The sequence below is a fragment of the Rutilus rutilus genome, assembly GCF_951802725.1.
Source record: "Rutilus rutilus genome assembly, chromosome: 13".
Taxonomy (NCBI): domain Eukaryota; kingdom Metazoa; phylum Chordata; class Actinopteri; order Cypriniformes; family Leuciscidae; genus Rutilus; species Rutilus rutilus.
Window position 1 is genome coordinate 37892708 of NC_140218.1, and position 18564 is coordinate 37911271.

Below are 18564 nucleotides of genomic sequence, written 5' to 3' on the forward strand. Positions count from 1 at the left end.
TAGAGCAGGAGTTGTGTAGGCTACATTAGTAGAGCAGGAGTTGTGTAGGCTACATTAGTAGAGCAGGAGTTTTGCTCATTAGTAGAGCAGGAGTTGTGTTCATTAGTAGAGCAGGAGTTGTGTAGGCTACATTAGTAGAGCAGGTTAAGGCATAAGGATTTTTAGTTGTTCAAATTCTACTTTTTTCTAGTAAAGTTCCTAAAGCTGCTGTGTGCAAAAATGGGTGAAGATCCAACCAGTGGCCGAGTAGGAGTTTCTCAAAAAATTCAAAATGCCGGAAGAAGAAGAGGAAGAGGAAGAAGAAGAGGAAGAGGAAAAATAGTAACCCATAGGGTTATAGGAAACCAATAGTGCCGTGACTCAAGCCTTGAAGCCTCATAAAAACACACACACATTGTGGTCTTGGCCATTTGAGAGCGCAGTGCGGTGCTCTTAATGCACACTAAACCCATCTGTATTCGAGGCTAAGCGTATCCCATCATGCATTATGTTTGGGAATTCATGTGCCCCAAAAAACGAGATGTCGAGGAAAACATTCCATTGTAATCTAAATTAATTAGATACATATATAATTTGGTAGTAAAAGCATAAAGTGTTGCACATGTTATTGGTTCAGAGATGAGTGTGTGTGTAGGCTTATTTTGAACAACATTTGCAACTGTTTTAATCACTTTTTACAAGCACCACAATTTTAAATGTGTGTATTCTGTTACATAGCGACTACTGTACAGACCTGTAGAAGTTTATTTAAAAATGCAAAGTATGAAAATATAATAAATAAGCTCTGTAAACACTTGCATTTTTTGTGAGTTTTTTGCAAGTGTGTGTCCCATCGAGTAGGCCTAATCAAAAGTTCTACACACACTTACAGTCTTTACGCCTTCTTGAACACTTGGGAGAAATACGTCATGCAAGTAGACAAGTGGTCAAGTGCGAAGACCACAAGTGTGTGTATTTGGACAAGGAAACAGACTCACTAGGAGGAACCGAGAAATGAGACGAAATGACACCGCAGCAGCACTTCTTCCTCCGCTCCATCGGGTGTCAGTGTGTGTGTCAGTGTGTGTGTGTGTGTGTGTGAGTGAACGGAGAAGAACGCAGACGCTTCACCGGGCTGAGTTAGGAAACGTGGCCTTAAGCGAGTCGAGCGGATATCAATGAGAAACACACTCAGTTGTGAGACACACACTCTCAGCTGTGAGACACACACACTCAGTAGTTGACTCTCAGCGCAGACTGATATCTAGGGTCTCTGAAGGCGCAGATCATGGCTGATGTGGAGCAGAGCGCGCCGGGGCCGGACGGGTCCAGTAACGGCTCCGACGCGGTGAACGGGACCGCGGGCCGGTTCGTGTCCAGCGCCGAGGGCACCGCTCTGGCGTACGGGAGTCTGCTGCTCATGGCCCTGCTGCCCATCTTCTTCGGGGCCCTGCGCTCCGTGGGCTGCTCCAAAGGCAAGGTAACGTTCCTGAGACCCTATCCCTGTCAGATGATGTCTGGAGACAGACCGTGGAAAAGCCACATGAATATGTAAATCTGTACACTATCACCATGAGCTGATGTAGACATGAGTTTAGTGCGTTCGGGTCGTTTGGAGAGTCAGAGGTGCTGCTGTTAAATGATGCTGATGATTTACAGGCCTGTTATAGTGCCATATGTCACCCAGTACATGATGTGTTTCACATTCATAATCGCATCCACTGATGCCTTGATGCGTGCTTACTGGAAATTGTGTTATTTACTTAACTTACCAGTGTAATTATGTCGTTTCATCCAAACCTGTATGATTATTGTGAATGTGATCCTTATGAAGCCATATTCAAACTATGAGAACTGACTCCACTTTCTGCTGCAGCTCTCACATCTTAAGTTGGAGATGCACCGATTGCAATTTTCGATTTTTTTTTTGTAAGTGTGATCTGTCGATAATTATTTGTGCAGATTTATATTTTCTAAAAAAAAAAAAAAAAAATCTTTTGTTTTATTGATAATACAAACAAAAATAAACTTTTCTTCAATTCAATTTTCTTTTTCATAAAAAGGTGAAAAGACATATATATATGAACAAATAAACAAGAGCACAAATAAATGCAATAGAATATAGAGAGATATAATAAACATGGCTTTTTCAGGTTGGTACTATACAGTATATTCAGGTAAGAAATACTACAGAAATTAAGTAATCAAATGTAAAATAACACTGGATAGCCTTCATTGGAAAAATTAAATACAGATTAATGCTTAAAATTAGTTACAAAAGTTATTCAGTCAAGAGCAGATAGTGATTTTCTCTTTGTCTTCTGTTCTTTGATTAACATGACAGACAGCATCAGGAATATTAGACTGTTGTCACTTTAAGAGCTGATCCATTATACTGATCTAATATACTGTAAGCCCGTTTATCGGTCCAAATGGTGGTCTCCGTTACTGTCTTTCTTTCCTTTTACGCAACACAACAAGATTAAATGAAATACATTTTCTCATATGTATTACCTAGCTATTTCATCTGACTCCATAAATGAAAGAGGTTTTAATGATATCTGAGCATCATTAAAAGTGATGTTTAATGAATGTTTGATTTATTCTTTTTAACTCTTTAAAGGAACACTGTGTAGCTTTTCAACCTTCATAATATATTTCCAAGACCCTTGTGATGGTACATCGACTTACAATAGGTTGAATGACAGGTCTGCCATAGCCTGACGGGGTCTGTATCGCTTTTACTGGCACTGCGTAACTTCGGGGTTCGGGTAGTAACCCGAGCACAAAAAGAACTACAAAATTCGACTGCTTTACGGCATACGTCACTTCCCCCACCACTTCCTCAAATCTGGACGTGAGAGGCCAACCAGCGTTTGTTTTCAGCTTTCGTGCGTATGTTTTTGTCATGGGGGCTGTTTACACCTGGCCACTTCATGCGTTTTCTCAGATCGGATAGCTATCCGATTGTGAAAAGACCAGGTGTAAATGCCCTCCGAAACGGATTTGAATCCGATCGCTCAAACCACTTCAGGAGGAGCTCTGAGACGCATTCCAGACGAAACTGGACAAGTGTAAACGCATCTGGTTGTTGAAACCACATATGTAAATTGTACTCCTCCCAAAAATGCTAAAAATAAATAAATAAATAAACGTGTGAGAGCGTGTTATAGGCTATGTAATGTAATAGCCAGATATGATGACGCTACTGGAACACGCATCACCGCAGCTGAGCATCGATTCATCAAGCCAACGTGCAAACTATCGCAAATCAAAGTGAAAGAAAGTTTGACAAAAACACAATTTCTCCACAGTAGGGCTGAACGATATGGACAAAATTTCATATCTCGATTTTCATGCCAGATATCTCGATATCGATACAATACGATATGACTACGTAAGTACTAAAAAAATAATACATTTAGAGTTTGTAAAACTCCAGCCACTTACTTTTAAGTATTTCGGGAGAAGTGGATGAATTCACGTGTTGTAAACAGAGGTTGTAAATCCAACAGATCCGATTCTCTGAACTGCGTCTGCGGCACAAACTAACACGGCGGCGCCCATCGCGCATACAGCTCAACTAACGCGATCGTTATAAAGGTGTTTAAACAACAATATACTTCCACTTGCATGTATTTGACAATCGGAATATCAGATATTTCATTCAGTGAATATTCTGAATAAAAAAGGAAAAATTACATAAAAGCAGATCATCATTCATTCAGCGCTGTTGCTGCTGCGGTGTGTCACGTGACAAGCAATGACGCGTCACCATGGAAACGCCGCCCCCCCCTCACAATATAGTTCCCACGTCCCTGGTAGTGTGTGCGCGCTGGCTTTAGCGGTGCATTCAAGGGCACTCGTAAAACTGATGTTTGTTGTGACTGCCAGAGTTGTATGCAGGGAGAGCGCGGAGAGGGGAAATCTATATCGTCTATATCGTTGCTTTTTTCGATAGTAATATCTTGAAAGTTAATATCTAGATATAGATACGATAACGATATATCGTTCAGCCCTACTCCACAGTGTGCCTATAAGTTTTTACCCGTTCCAGATTAGGAAGCTATGTCGCGTTTTCTGTTTTTAACGCGGGTCTCACGTTCACAAGCTCATCAGTTTTGGTCACCAAACAGAGGTAATTGTCTGTATACCTGAGATCGGTCGCATCGGTCATAAATTAAAACAGAGGTAAGACACACCCAGATTTTGATAGGTCTAGAAGCACTTTTGCTGCCCTAAACGGAAATTCACTTATTGTCTTTGCAAAACACGTACACTTTAATGGCAATTATTAGTCGTCGTTAATCTGACGCAAAACTTGCGGGAACATACGAATCCGTTTAATCTACTTGGGAAAACAATTTCAGAGTCGGTCGGAATAAAATCAAATGTAACAATTTATTATGTCAGGTAAATGCCAATTACATAATCAGTTCAAAGATAATAAATACAAAACATCAAATGCTCTGGAATAAAGAGAAAAGATGCAAACCTGACAGTGACATCAGAAAGAGAGTCTCGGCCACTCTCGGCATCACGGGCTAATCTGAGCTACAAATCACCCCGAGCCTCTTCAGCATCTCCCTAAACACTCAGACCAAGGCAGAAACCTCTTCAAACGTAAACATGAGTTCACAGTGGGAATTTGCATTAATCACCATCCCAGACTTACTGGGGACAGAAGTTGATTTACATAGGGGCACACCTACTGCTGTTAACAAGATATCTCTAAACTCTCCACACCTTATTAGCTTTCTGGTTTACTTCTGTGGGAATGAGACATTTGTACCAGTCGCACTGAGACATTTCAAATGATACCAAACATGTGTAGTACTGTATGTATGATAATTGTTCATATTAAACCATATAGATCTTTGGGTGAATTCAGGTTGGGATGGGTGAAGGGAATGATGTGTAAGTTGTGAGGTGATCAACTCAAGTGTGATATTGTCTTGAATGGGGATGATAATTTAGCAAGAGAGTTCAAATGTTAATTTCCTTTGTTTTCTCAGAGAGTAGCCCTCTCTTCCAGTTCTTCCAGTTTCTCCAGTCTTACAATACTGTTACACAACGCGTTATCTTTCTCAACTAATTAGGTTCCAAAAATGACTGTTTAACTGAATACTTGCCAAGACAAATTCAAATTGTGTGTGTATTTGACCTAGGGCTGTTATGATTCCTCTATTAAATTCATGTACTCAATTTCTAAATGTCCTTAAATAATTTACCCGTGTCTAGTAGCCGGCAAATACTGGAAGTGGTGTATTCAATTGACGAGAATCTATGAACTGCATTATTACTCCGTTTTCTGGCTGCACGATATATATTAAAACCATTTAAAAATCATAACATAGCAAAAACATGTGAATTCACAAAGACTGCGATTACATTAAACAAATATATGCGCTGTGAGTTTAATAGCCTATATATGCTCTTAAATGAATTACATGCGTGCAGGTTATGTGTGCCTTTTTACAATAACATGCATTTGGTGAAGCATGTAAAGTCTGACGCGTTTTGTGTTTCATGGCGTTTCGTGTTGCACTGTTGTCATTTACATGTGTGGAGCACATCCATCTCTGCATGCTGTGAGTTTGGACTTCTTATAACGTTCATCTGGGAATGCAATATTTGTTAGTCTAAAGATTGTTAGTCTTATGTATATTACATTATGTATTTTAGCAGTGTTGTTCAATAAAACCATATGATTACTTGCTTTTGATACTTTATTTAAACCAATTATAATGGCCTCATTGCTATTATATGTATTTTAAGTCATTTTAAAGGCTATTAAATTTTTTCTATTTTTTTTTTTTTTACCACAAAAAAAAAAGATCCGATTAATCATCAAAATAATGGACCGATTGCTCGATTACCAAAATAATCGTTAGTGACAGCCCTACATTGACCGTTTAAGTGCAGTAAGCCACTAATTTTGGTATTTGCAACTCACAAGCTGTTTGAGGTGGCTTGTGCGCTCCACTTATATAGATCAGAGGTGCACTTTTGGTGTGAGTGCAAAACCTGTGGGAATTAGTACAATTATGCAAGCGGGTGTGTGTCACTTCACCGTCGGAGAGAAGAGCGTGAGAACGTGCAGCTGACGTTATTGCCTGTGCCACTGGCAACAAAATGGTCCAGTGCGGAATCGGTAAGGCGTGAGACTGACCAGGCGGTTTTCCAGCCAATCATGCGGAAAATAGTCCAATTCCTGTCTCAGGCCGATCAATTGGTGCATCTCTATTTGGGGTTAGTTCACCCTAAAATGAAAATTCTGCCATTAATTACCCACCCTCATGTCGTTCCAAACCCTTTAGACTTTCGTTCATCTTCAGACCAGTTTTGTACTCTCCATTGACAGCTACGCAACTGACACTTTGACGCTTCAAAAAGCGGTTTAGTCAATTTTCTGGAGTGACACAATTGGAATATGATGAACAAACTTAATTTAGTCTTTTATTCACATATAAAACATTGATCAGCAAACATATAAACAGAAGCTCAACCGAACCTGCTTGACACGAGAGAACAAACCTCTTGCTAAAGCTCAAAAGTGCTGCGTAACACGTAACAGGAGAATGAACCTCATTGGTTCTTGCTGAAGCTCAAAAGTGTTGCGTGACAGGAGAATGAACCTCATTGGTTCTTGCTGAAGCTCAAACGTGTTGCGTAACAGGAGAATGAACCTCATTGGTTCTTGCTGAAGCTCAAAAGTGCTGCGTAACAGGAGAATGAACCTCATTGGTTCTTGCTGAAGCTCAAAAGTGCTGCGTAACAGGAGAATGAACCTCATTGGTTCTTGCTGAAGCTCAAAAGTGCTGCGTAACAGGAGAATGAACCTCATTGGTTCTTGCTGAAGCTCAAAAGTGTTGCGTGACAGGAGAATGAACCTCATTGGTTCTTGCTGAAGCTCAAACGTGTTGCGTGACAGGAGAATGAACCTCATTGGTTCTTGCTGAAGCTCAAAAGTGCTGCGTAACAGGAGAATGAACCTCATTGGTTCTTGCTGAAGCTCAAAAGTGCTGCGTAACAGGAGAATGAACCTCATTGGTTCTTGCTGAAGCTCAAAAGTGCTGCGTAACAGGAGAATGAACCTCATTGGTTCTTGCTGAAGCTCAAAAGTGCTGCGTAACAGGAGAATGAACCTCATTGGTTCTTGCTGAAGCTCAAAAGTGTTGCGTGACAGGAGAATGAACCTCATTGGTTCTTGCTGAAGCTCAAACGTGTTGCGTGACAGGAGAATGAACCTCATTGGTTCTTGCTGAAGCTCAAACGTGTTGCGTGACAGGAGAATGAACCTCATTGGTTCTTGCTGAAGCTCAAACGTGTTTCGTAACAGGAGAATGAACCTCATTGGTTCTTGAGAAGCTCAAACGTGCTGCGTAACACGAGAATGAACCTCATTGGTTCTTGCTGAAGCTCAAACGTGTTGCGTAACAGGAGAATGAACCTCATTGGTTCTTGAGAAGCTCAAACGTGCTGCGTAACACGAGAATGAACCTCATTGGTTCTTGCTGAAGCTCAAACGTGTTGCGTAACAGGAGAATGAACCTCATTGGTTCTTGAGAAGCTCAAACGTGTTGCGTGACAGGAGAATGAACCTCATTGGTTCTTGCTGAAGCTCAAACGTGTTGCGTGACAGGAGAATGAACCTCATTGGTTCTTGCTGAAGCTCAAACGTGTTGCGTAACAGGAGAATGAACCTCATTGGTTCTTGAGAAGCTCAAACGTGCTGCGTAACACGAGAATGAACCTCATTGGTTCTTGCTGAAGCTCAAACGTGATGCGTAACAGGAGAATGAACCTCATTGGTTCTTGAGAAGCTCAAACGTGCTGCGTAACACGAGAATGAACCTCATTGGTTCTTGCTGAAGCTCAAACGTGATGCGTAACAGGAGAATGAACCTCATTGGTTCTCGCTGAAGCTCAAACGTGATGCGTAACACGAGAATGAACCTCATTGGTTCTTGCTGAAGCTCAAACGTGCTGCGTAACACGAGAATGAACCTCATTGGTTCTTGCTGAAGCTCAAACGTGATGCGTAACACGAGAATGAACCTCATTGGTTCTTGCTGAAGCTCAAACGTGCTGCGTAACACGAGAATGAACCTCATTGGTTCTTGCTGAAGCTCAAAAGTGTTGCGTGACAGGAGAATGAACCTCATTGGTTCTTGCTGAAGCTCAAACGTGTTGCGTAACAGGAGAATGAACCTCATTGGTTCTTGAGAAGCTCAAACGTGCTGCGTAACACGAGAATGAACCTCATTGGTTCTTGCTGAAGCTCAAACGTGATGCGTAACAGGAGAATGAACCTCATTGGTTCTTGCTGAAGCTCAAACGTGCTGCGTAACACGAGAATGAACCTCATTGGTTCTTGCTGAAGCTCAAACGTGATGCGTAACACGAGAATGAACCTCATTGGTTCTTGCTGAAGCTCAAACGTGCTGCGTAACACGAGAATGAACCTCATTGGTTCTTGCTGAAGCTCAAACGTGATGCGTAACACGAGAATGAACCTCATTGGTTCTTGCTGAAGCTCAAACGTGCTGCGTAACACGAGAATGAACCTCATTGGTTCTTGCTGAAGCTCAAACGTGATGCGTAACAGGAGAATGAACCTCATTGGTTCTTGAGAAGCTCAAACGTGCTGCGTAACACGAGAATAAACCTCATTGGTTCTTGCTGAAGCTCAAACGTGATGCGTAACAGGAGAATGAACCTCATTGGTTCTTGCTGAATCTCAAACGTGCTGCGTAACACGAGAATGAACCTCATTGGTTCTTGCTGAAGCTCAAACGTGATGCGTAACACGAGAATGAACCTCATTGGTTCTTGCTGAAGCTCAAACGTGATGCGTAACATGAGAATGAACCTCATTGGTTCTTGCTGAAGCTCAAACGTGCTGCGTAACACGAGAATGAACCTCATTGGTTCTTGCTGAAGCTCAAACGTGATGCGTAACAGGAGAATGAACCTCATTGGTTCTTGAGAAGCTCAAACGTGCTGCGTAACACGAGAATAAACCTCATTGGTTCTTGCTGAAGCTCAAACGTGATGCGTAACAGGAGAATGAACCTCATTGGTTCTTGCTGAATCTCAAACGTGCTGCGTAACACGAGAATGAACCTCATTGGTTCTTGCTGAAGCTCAAACGTGATGCGTAACACGAGAATGAACCTCATTGGTTCTTGCTGAAGCTCAAACGTGATGCGTAACATGAGAATGAACCTCATTGGTTCTTGCTGAAGCTCAAACGTGATGCGTAACAGGAGAATGAACCTCATTGGTTCTTGAGAAGCTCAAACGTGCTGCGTAACACGAGAATAAACCTCATTGGTTCTTGCTGAAGCTCAAACGTGATGCGTAAAGCCGCTTTTCCACCGAAATTACCCGGAACAATTTGTCCCAGGAACTTTTTTCCCAGGAACCTTTTTTGCCCCAGACCGGTTGCTTTCTGCGTTTACACCGCGGTCTAAAGTACCGGGAAGGTAAACTGCGCGCAACTGCTCCTCCCAGTCTGCGACGGACAGTAATCAGTTTTGAGCGCCACATTTATAAGTATGGAGGAGATTCAAACTGTGCTGCAGTTATTGGTTTACTAACGAGGTAATTAACATAACAAAATAGACGAGCACTGATACTAAAGCGTGTTCAGAAAGCTCGTATGCGTATAAAATTAGACAAGGTATGTTGTGAGATGACTGGGACGAACGCGCAAAAATTTCCTTTTGCGCAAATACGCTTAAAAAAAGCCTGAACCCCGTCTATCAATCATAAATAGTGACAGTCTTGTAAATAGTTGTTTGTTACCAACCTCAATGCGCTATTTCAATCCTGTTATAGTAAATTTGTAACATGGTTTGCCTTGCAATAGATGACAATGTGTAAACATAATGACTTAATATTAAAAGCTGTGGCAGAAAAGAGACGAGCACTGATAAAGCGTGTTCAGAGCTCGTAATGCTAACGTTAGATATAAAATTGTATGTTATCAGCTATTGCGGACATTGGCCGTGAGATGGCTGTGACGAACGCGCAGAAAGTTTCCTCTTCCACAAATACCCAAATAATAAAGCCTGAAACTCGTCGCCAGTCCCCCAGTTTTTTTTATTAAATTCCATATTTGCAGACAGACAACTTTACTGCATGAAGCCACTTTTTAAAAGGGAGGTTAAAAATAAAGAAAATGCTGCGTGGAGTCATCCAACCAAAATGCGGCGTGAACACAACCAATCAGCTTGTGCAGCGCACGAGTCCCACCCCTGAAAGTTCCTGAACTTTGAAAAAGTACTACCTCGTGAGCAGGGACTATCGGAGGGGGAAATATTTACCCGGAACTTCATTTAGACCCTGGTTCCTGCGGTGTAAACACATCGAGTACCAGCCCAAAGTTCCTAGTTCCTGGGGAAAGTTCCTGCGGTGGAAACGCGGCTTAACATGAGAATGAACCTCATTGGTTCTTGCTGAAGCTCAAACGTGCTGCGTAACACGAGAATGAACCTCATTGGTTCTTGCTGAAGCTCAAACGTGATGCGTAACAGGAGAATGAACCTCATTGGTTCTCACTGAAGCTCAAACGTGCTGCGTAACACGAGAATGAACCTCATTGGTTCTTGCTGAAGCTCAAACGTGATGCGTAACATGAGAATGAACCTCATTGGTTCTTGCTGAAGCTCAAACGTGATGCGTAACACGAGAATGAACCTTATTGGTTCTTGCTGAAGCTCAAACGTGATGCGTAACAGGAGAATGAACCTCATTGGTTCTCACTGAAGCTCAAACGTGCTGCGTAACACGAGAATGAACCTCATTGGTTCTTGCTGAAGCTCAAACGTGATGCGTAACATGAGAATGAACCTCATTGGTTCTTGCTGAAGCTCAAACGTGATGCGTAACATGAGAATGAACCTCATTGGTTCTTGCTGAAGCTCAAACGTGATGCGTAACACGAGAATGAACCTCATTGGTTCTTGCTGAAGCTCAAACGTGATGCGTAACATGAGAATGAACCTCATTGGTTCTCACTGAAGCTCAAACGTGCTGCGTAACATGAGAATGAACCTCATTGGTTCTTGCTGAAGCTCAAACGTGATGCGTAACACGAGAATGAACCTTATTGGTTCTTGCTGAAGCTCAAACGTGATGCGTAACAGGAGAATGAACCTCATTGGTTCTCACTGAAGCTCAAACGTGCTGCGTAACACGAGAATGAACCTCATTGGTTCTTGCTGAAGCTCAAACGTGATGCGTAACATGAGAATGAACCTCATTGGTTCTTGCTGAAGCTCAAACGTGATGCGTAACATGAGAATGAACCTCATTGGTTCTTGCTGAAGCTCAAACGTGATGCGTAACACGAGAATGAACCTCATTGGTTCTTGCTGAAGCTCAAACGTGATGCGTAACATGAGAATGAACCTCATTGGTTCTTGCTGAAGCTCAAACGTGATGCGTAACACGAGAATGAACCTCATTGGTTCTTGAGAAGCTCAAACGTGCTGCGTAACACGAGAATGAACCTCATTGGTTCTTGCTGAAGCTCAAACGTGATGCGTAACATGAGAATGAACCTCATTGGTTCTTGCTGAAGCTCAAACGTGATGCGTAACATGAGAATGAACCTCATTGGTTCTTGCTGAAGCTCAAACGTGATGCGTAACATGAGAATGAACCTCATTGTTTCTTGCTGAAGCTCAAACGTGATGCGTAACATGAGAATGAACCTCATTGGTTCTTGCTGAAGCTCAAACGTGATGCGTAACATGAGAATGAACCTCATTGGTTCTTGCTGAAGCTCAAACGTGCTGCGTAACACGAGAATGAACCTCATTGGTTCTCGCTGAAGCTCAAACGTGCTGCGTAACACGAGAATGAACCTCATTGGCTCTTGCTGAAGCTCAAACGTGCTGCGTAACACGAGAATGAACCTCATTGGTTCTTGCTGAAGCTCAAACGTGCTGCGTAACACGAGAATGAACCTCATTGGTTCTTGCTGAAGCTCAAACGTGATGCGTAACATGAGAATGAACCTCATTGGTTCTTGCTGAAGCTCAAACGTGCTGCGTAACACGAGAATGAACCTCATTGGTTCTTGCTGAAGCTCAAACGTGCTGCGTAACACGAGAATGAACCTCATTGGTTCTTGCTGAAGCTCAAACGTGATGCGTAACATGAGAATGAACCTCATTGGTTCTCGCTGAAGCTCAAACGTGCTGCGTAACACGAGAATGAACCTCATTGGTTCTTGCTGAAGCTCAAACGTGATGCGTAACAGGAGAATGAACCTCATTGGTTCTTGCTGAAGCTCAAACGTGATGCGTAACATGAGAATGAACCTCATTGGTTCTTGAGAAGCTCAAACGTGCTGCGTAACATGAGAATGAACCTCATTGGTTCTTGCTGAAGCTCAAACGTGATGCGTAACATGAGAATGAACCTCATTGGTTCTTGCCGAAGCTCAAACGTGATGCGTAACACGAGAATGAACCTCATTGGTTCTTGCTGAAGCTCAAACGTGATGCGTAACATGAGAATGAACCTCATTGGTTCTTGCTGAAGCTCAAACGTGATGCGTAACATGAGAATGAACCTCATTGGTTCTTGCTGAAGCTCAAACGTGATGCGTAACATGAGAATGAACCTCATTGGTTCTTGCTGAAGCTCAAACGTGATGCGTAACATGAGAATGAACCTCATTGTTTCTTGAGAAGCTCAAACGTGCTGCGTAACACGAGAATGAACCTCATTGGTTCTTGCTGAAGCTCAAACGTGATGCGTAACATGAGAACGAACCTCATTGGTTCTTGAGAAGCTCAAACGTGATGCGTAACATGAGAATGAACCTCATTGTTTCTTGAGAAGCTCAAACGTGATGCGTAACACGAGAATGAACCTCATTGGTTCTTGCTGAAGCTCAAACGTGATGCGTAACACGAGAATGAACCTCATTGGTTCTTGCTGAAGCTCAAACGTGATGCGTAACATGAGAATGAACCTCATTGGTTCTTGCTGAAGCTCAAACGTGATGCGTAACATGAGAATGAACCTCATTGTTTCTTGAGAAGCTCAAACGTGTTGCGTGACAGGAGAATGAACCTCATTGGTTCTTGCTGAAGCTCAAACGTGATGCGTAACACGAGAATGAACCTCATTGGTTCTTGCTGAAGCTCAAACGTGATGCGTAACATGAGAATGAACCTCATTGGTTCTTGCTGAAGCTCAAACGTGATGCGTAACATGAGAATGAACCTCATTGTTTCTTGAGAAGCTCAAACGTGTTGCGTAACATGAGAACGAACCTCATTGGTTCTTGAGAAGCTCAAACGTGATGCGTAACATGAGAATGAACCTCATTGTTTCTTGAGAAGCTCAAACGTGATGCGTAACACGAGAATGAACCTCATTGGTTCTTGCTGAAGCTCAAACGTGATGCGTAACACGAGAATGAACCTCATTGGTTCTTGCTGAAGCTCAAACGTGATGCGTAACATGAGAATGAACCTCATTGGTTCTTGCTGAAGCTCAAACGTGATGCGTAACATGAGAATGAACCTCATTGTTTCTTGAGAAGCTCAAACGTGTTGCGTGACAGGAGAATGAACCTCATTGGTTCTTGCAGAAGCTCAAACGTGCTGCGTAACACAAGAATGAACCTCATTGGTTCTTGAGAAGCTCAAACGTGTTGCGTGACAGGAGAATGAACCTCATTGGTTCTTGCAGAAGCTCAAACGTGCTGCGTAACACAAGAATGAACCTCATTGGTTCTTGAGAAGCTCAAACGTGTTGCGTGACAGGAGAATGAACCTCATTGGTTCTTGCAGAAGCTCAAACGTGCTGCGTAATGGCATTATTCTGTTTATTCTGTTTTTACTGTTCTACAGTTTTTTTTTAAATATAAACGTTTAAACGGTGGCTGTCAGAAACATGATGGATTAAATATTATGAACGTAATAGTGTGTATTCATTTAGCAAAATGCTCCTCTCTAGAGTTTATTTCTCTAGCTGACTTGTTTATGGTCACTGAACGGCTTTTCTGAGGTAAATATAACATTGTGACGACGTTTACAAGCTGTTTTATTGACGTCTTTCCATGATTGAAACACTGAGCGATTACATGATACAGATTTCAGTCATTTGTACTGTATCTTTCAACATTTCATTCATGTTTATTTCATGCTGTTACTACAGTACAGATGATCTGTGCCGCTTCGCGATCTGTCTCCACACATCAAAGACAAACACATTTGAGTGACATTTAATTATAAAACTAACAGAATTACAAAGCTGAGACCTTGTATCATATCAGAAGTAACAAAGCACAAAGCTTATTGCCATTTATTCGATGGGAGGAGCTACAATGTTCTGTTCATTCATCAACTGAAAACTGAACGCATTTAGGTTTTATTGCAAGACCCTGATAAGAATAACTCTTTTAACACTGAATCTAAAAATAATTGCTTTAATGATATTAGTGACAGAACTTACCATACATCCAAAACCATGCTGTGTGCTGGGATAGACACTCTTGTGTGTGTGTGTTAGGGTCACCCCGGACTAGATTTCCCTAGTCTACTAGCACAATATTAATTTAATTACTTAAATATACAGTATAGGCCACGGGGGGAGTGGCATTGGAAAATGGTTTGTTTCAGGGCTGAGAAAGAAAATTATATGTAACATTGTTCTACATTACAGAGAAAAACTGAACCTGGACCTTTAAAATATAAATTAGACATGCGCCTAATAATAGCTCACAGTTATCTAGGTTAGCGTGTGTGTGAGCGGAGATGTAAAGTGGCTAATATTAGGCTACTACTGGGATGTCAAATAAGCCATGCTTGAGGTCGAGGAATGATCGATTGGATTTCCGGCCCGACATCATCATCATCATCATCATCATCATGGACCATCCGAGTGTGACGTGTTGAAAAAATGTCTGATATCATGTTTTATGTGTGAATATTCCCAAACTCTCTGTGAGTGAGATCTCTCTATGGGTTCTGTGATTGTCATATTTCTAAAAAACACTTAAATGCAGCACACGAGTGTGAGTCGCGTGATCTCCGTCTAAATGTGATCACCGCGAGCAGAGAACTGTCCGGCTCAGTCGAGGCGCATCTCCGACAGCCCAATCATTTAGAGTGGAGTCAGTGTGGACTGACGGTGTGGATGTAGTCTTAGGTTTATTGCACAAAGTAGACGGTGTGTATATGTTGTGACCCTGACAGGATCTCTCTGTGTGTGTGTGTGTGTCAGAATGCTTCAGATATGCCTGAGACCATCACGAGCAGAGACGCCGCTCGCTTCCCCATCATCGCCAGCTGCACTCTCTTCGGCCTCTACCTGTTCTTCAAGGTGACGTGTGTGTGTGTGTCTGACTGTGTGTGTGTGTCTGACTGTGTGTGTGTGTCTGACTGTGTGTGTGTGTCTGACTGTGTGTGTGTGTCTGACTGTGTGTGTGTGTCTGACTGTGTGTGTGTGTCTGACTGTGTGTGTGTGTGTCTGACTGTGTGTGTGTGTCTGACTGTGTGTGTGTGTGTGTCTGACTGTGTGTGTGTGTCTGACTGTGTGTGTGTGTCTGACTGTGTGTGTGTGTCTGACTGTGTGTGTGTGTCTGACTGTGTGTGTGTGTGTGTGTCTGACTGTGTGTGTCTGACTGTGTGTGTGTGTGTGTGTGTCTGACTGTGTGTGTGTGTGTCTGACTGTGTGTGTCTGACTGTGTGTGTGTGTGTGTGTGTCTGACTGTGTGTGTGTGTGTGTGTGTCTGACTGTGTGTGTGTGTCTGACTGTGTGTGTGTGTCTGACTGTGTGTGTGTGTCTGACTGTGTGTGTGTGTGTGTGTGTGTCTGACTGTGTGTGTGTGTGTGTGTGTCTGACTGTGTGTGTGTGTGTGTCTGACTGTGTGTGTGTGTGTCTGACTGTGTGTGTGTGTGTCTGACTGTGTGTGTGTGTGTCTGACTGTGTGTGTGTGTGTGTGTCTGACTGTGTGTGTGTGTGTGTGTGTGTGTGTGTGTGTCTGACTGTGTGTGTGTGTGTGTGTCTCTGACTGTGTGTGTGTGTGTGTGTGTGTGTGTGTGTGTGTCTGACTGTGTGTGTGTGTGTGTGTGTGTGTCTGACTGTGTGTGTGTGTGTGTGTGTGTGTGTCTGACTGTGTGTGTGTGTGTGTGTCTGACTGTGTGTGTGTGTGTGTGTGTGTGTGTGTGTGTGTGTCTGACTGTGTGTGCGTGTCTGACTGTGTGTGCGTGTCTGACTGTGTGTGTGTGTGTGTGTCTGACTGTGTGTGTGTGTGTCTGACTGTGTGTGTGTGTGTGTGTGTCTGACTGTGTGTGTGTGTGTGTCTGACTGTGTGTGTGTGTGTGTGTGTGTGTGTGTGTGTGTGTGTGTGTCTGACTGTGTGTGTGTGTCTGACTGTGTGTGTGTGTGTCTGACTGTGTGTGTGTGTCTGACTGTGTGTGTGTGTCTGACTGTGTGTGCGTGTGTGTCTGACTGTGTGTGTGTGTGTGTGTCTGACTGTGTGTGTGTGTGTGTGTGTCTGACTGTGTGTGTGTGTGTGTGTCTGACTGTGTGTGTGTGTGTGTGTGTCTGACTGTGTGTGTGTCTGACTGTGTGTGTGTCTGACTGTGTGTGTGTCTGACTGTGTGTGTCTGACTGTGTGTGTGTCTGACTGTGTGTGTGTCTGACTGTGTGTGTGTCTGACTGTGTGTGTGTCTGACTGTGTGTGTGTCTGACTGTGTGTGTGTCTGACTGTGTGTGTGTGTCTGACTGTGTGTGTGTGTCTGACTGTGTGTGTGTCTGACTGTGTGTGTGTCTGACTGTGTGTGTGTCTGACTGTGTGTGTGTCTGACTGTGTGTGTCTGACTGTGTGTGTGTCTGACTGTGTGTGTGTCTGACTGTGTGTGTGTCTGACTGTGTGTGTGTCTGACTGTGTGTGTGTCTGACTGTGTGTGTGTCTGACTGTGTGTGTGTCTGACTGTGTGTGTGTGTCTGACTGTGTGTGTGTCTGACTGTGTGTGTGTCTGACTGTGTGTGTGTCTGACTGTGTGTGTGTCTGACTGTGTGTGTGTGTGTCTGACTGTGTGTGTGTGTGTCTGACTGTGTGTGTGTGTGTCTGACTGTGTGTGTGTGTGTGTCTGACTGTGTGTGTGTGTGTGTGTGTGTCTGACTGTGTGTGTCTGACTGTGTGTGTGTGTGTGTCTGACTGTGTGTGTGTGTGTCTGACTGTGTGTGTGTGTGTGTGTGTGTGTCTGACTGTGTGTGTGTGTGTGTGTCTGACTGTGTGTGTGTGTGTGTCTGACTGTGTGTGTGTCTGACTGTGTGTGTGTCTGACTGTGTGTGTGTCTGACTGTGTGTGTGTCTGACTGTGTGTGTGTCTGACTGTGTGTGTGTGTGTGTCTGACTGTGTGTGTGTGTGTGTGTCTGACTGTGTGTGTGTGTGTGTGTCTGACTGTGTGTGTGTGTGTGTGTGTCTGACTGTGTGTGTGTGTGTCTGACTGTGTGTGTGTGTGTGTGTGTCTGACTGTGTGTGTGTGTGTGTGTCTGACTGTGTGTGTGTGTGTGTGTCTGACTGTGTGTGTGTGTGTGTGTCTGACTGTGTGTGTGTGTGTGTGTCTGACTGTGTGTGTCTGACTGTGTGTGTGTGTGTGTGTGTGTGTGTGTGTGTCTGACTGTGTGTGTGTGTGTGTGTGTGTGTGTGTGTCTGACTGACTGTGTGTGTCTGACTGACTGTGTGTGTGTCTGACTGACTGTGTGTGTGTCTGACTGACTGTGTGTGTGTCTGACTGACTGTGTGTGTGTGTGTGTGTGTCTGACTGTGTGTGTGTGTGTCTGACTGTGTGTGTGTGTGTCTGACTGTGTGTGTGTGTGTGTGTGTGTGTGTGTCTGACTGTGTGTGTGTGTCTGACTGTGTGTGTGTGTGTGTGTCTGACTGTGTGTGTGTGTGTGTCTGACTGTGTGTGTGTGTGTGTGTGTCTGACTGTGTGTGTGTCTGACTGTGTGTGTGTGTGTCTGACTGTGTGTGTGTGTCTGACTGTGTGTGTGTGTCTGACTGTGTGTGTGTGTGTGTGTGTGTCTGACTGTGTGTGTGTGTCTGACTGTGTGTGTGTGTGTGTCTGACTGTGTGTGTGTGTGTGTGTGTGTGTGTGTGTGTGTCTGACTGTGTGTGTGTGTCTGACTGTGTGTGTGTGTCTGACTGTGTGTGTGTGTGTCTGACTGTGTGTGTGTGTGTGTGTCTGACTGTGTGTGTGTCTGACTGTGTGTGTGTCTGACTGTGTGTGTGTCTGACTGTGTGTGTGTCTGACTGTGTGTGTGTGTCTGACTGTGTGTGTGTCTGACTGTGTGTGTGTGTGTGTGTGTGTGTCTGACTGTGTGTGTGTCTGACTGTGTGTGTGTCTGACTGTGTGTGTCTGACTGTGTGTGTGTCTGACTGTGTGTGTGTGTGTGTGTGTCTGACTGTGTGTGTGTGTGTGTGTCTGACTGTGTGTGTGTGTGTGTGTGTGTGTGTCTGACTGTGTGTGTGTGTGTGTGTGTGTCTGACTGTGTGTGTGTGTGTGTGTGTGTGTGTGTGTGTGTGTGTCTGACTGTGTG

The 18564-nt window shown here is 43.5% G+C and overlaps 1 protein-coding gene across 2 annotated transcripts in view; it reads left to right on the top strand.

The window, feature by feature from the left end:
• The first annotated feature begins 908 nt into the window (after positions 1–908).
• The window catches only part of hm13 (histocompatibility (minor) 13), a 37412-nt gene continuing 19756 nt past the window's right edge, over positions 909–18564 (top strand). The window contains exons 1-2 of one of the 2 annotated variants that reach the window (XM_084429160.1): positions 909–1459; positions 15238–15336. In XM_084429160.1, the coding sequence (XP_084285286.1) occupies positions 1268–1459; positions 15238–15336 (291 nt within the window). In that variant the 5' untranslated portion in view covers positions 909–1267. The remainder of the gene's footprint in view (positions 1460–15237; positions 15337–18564) is intronic. The other variant, XM_084429161.1, reaches the window with a different exon arrangement.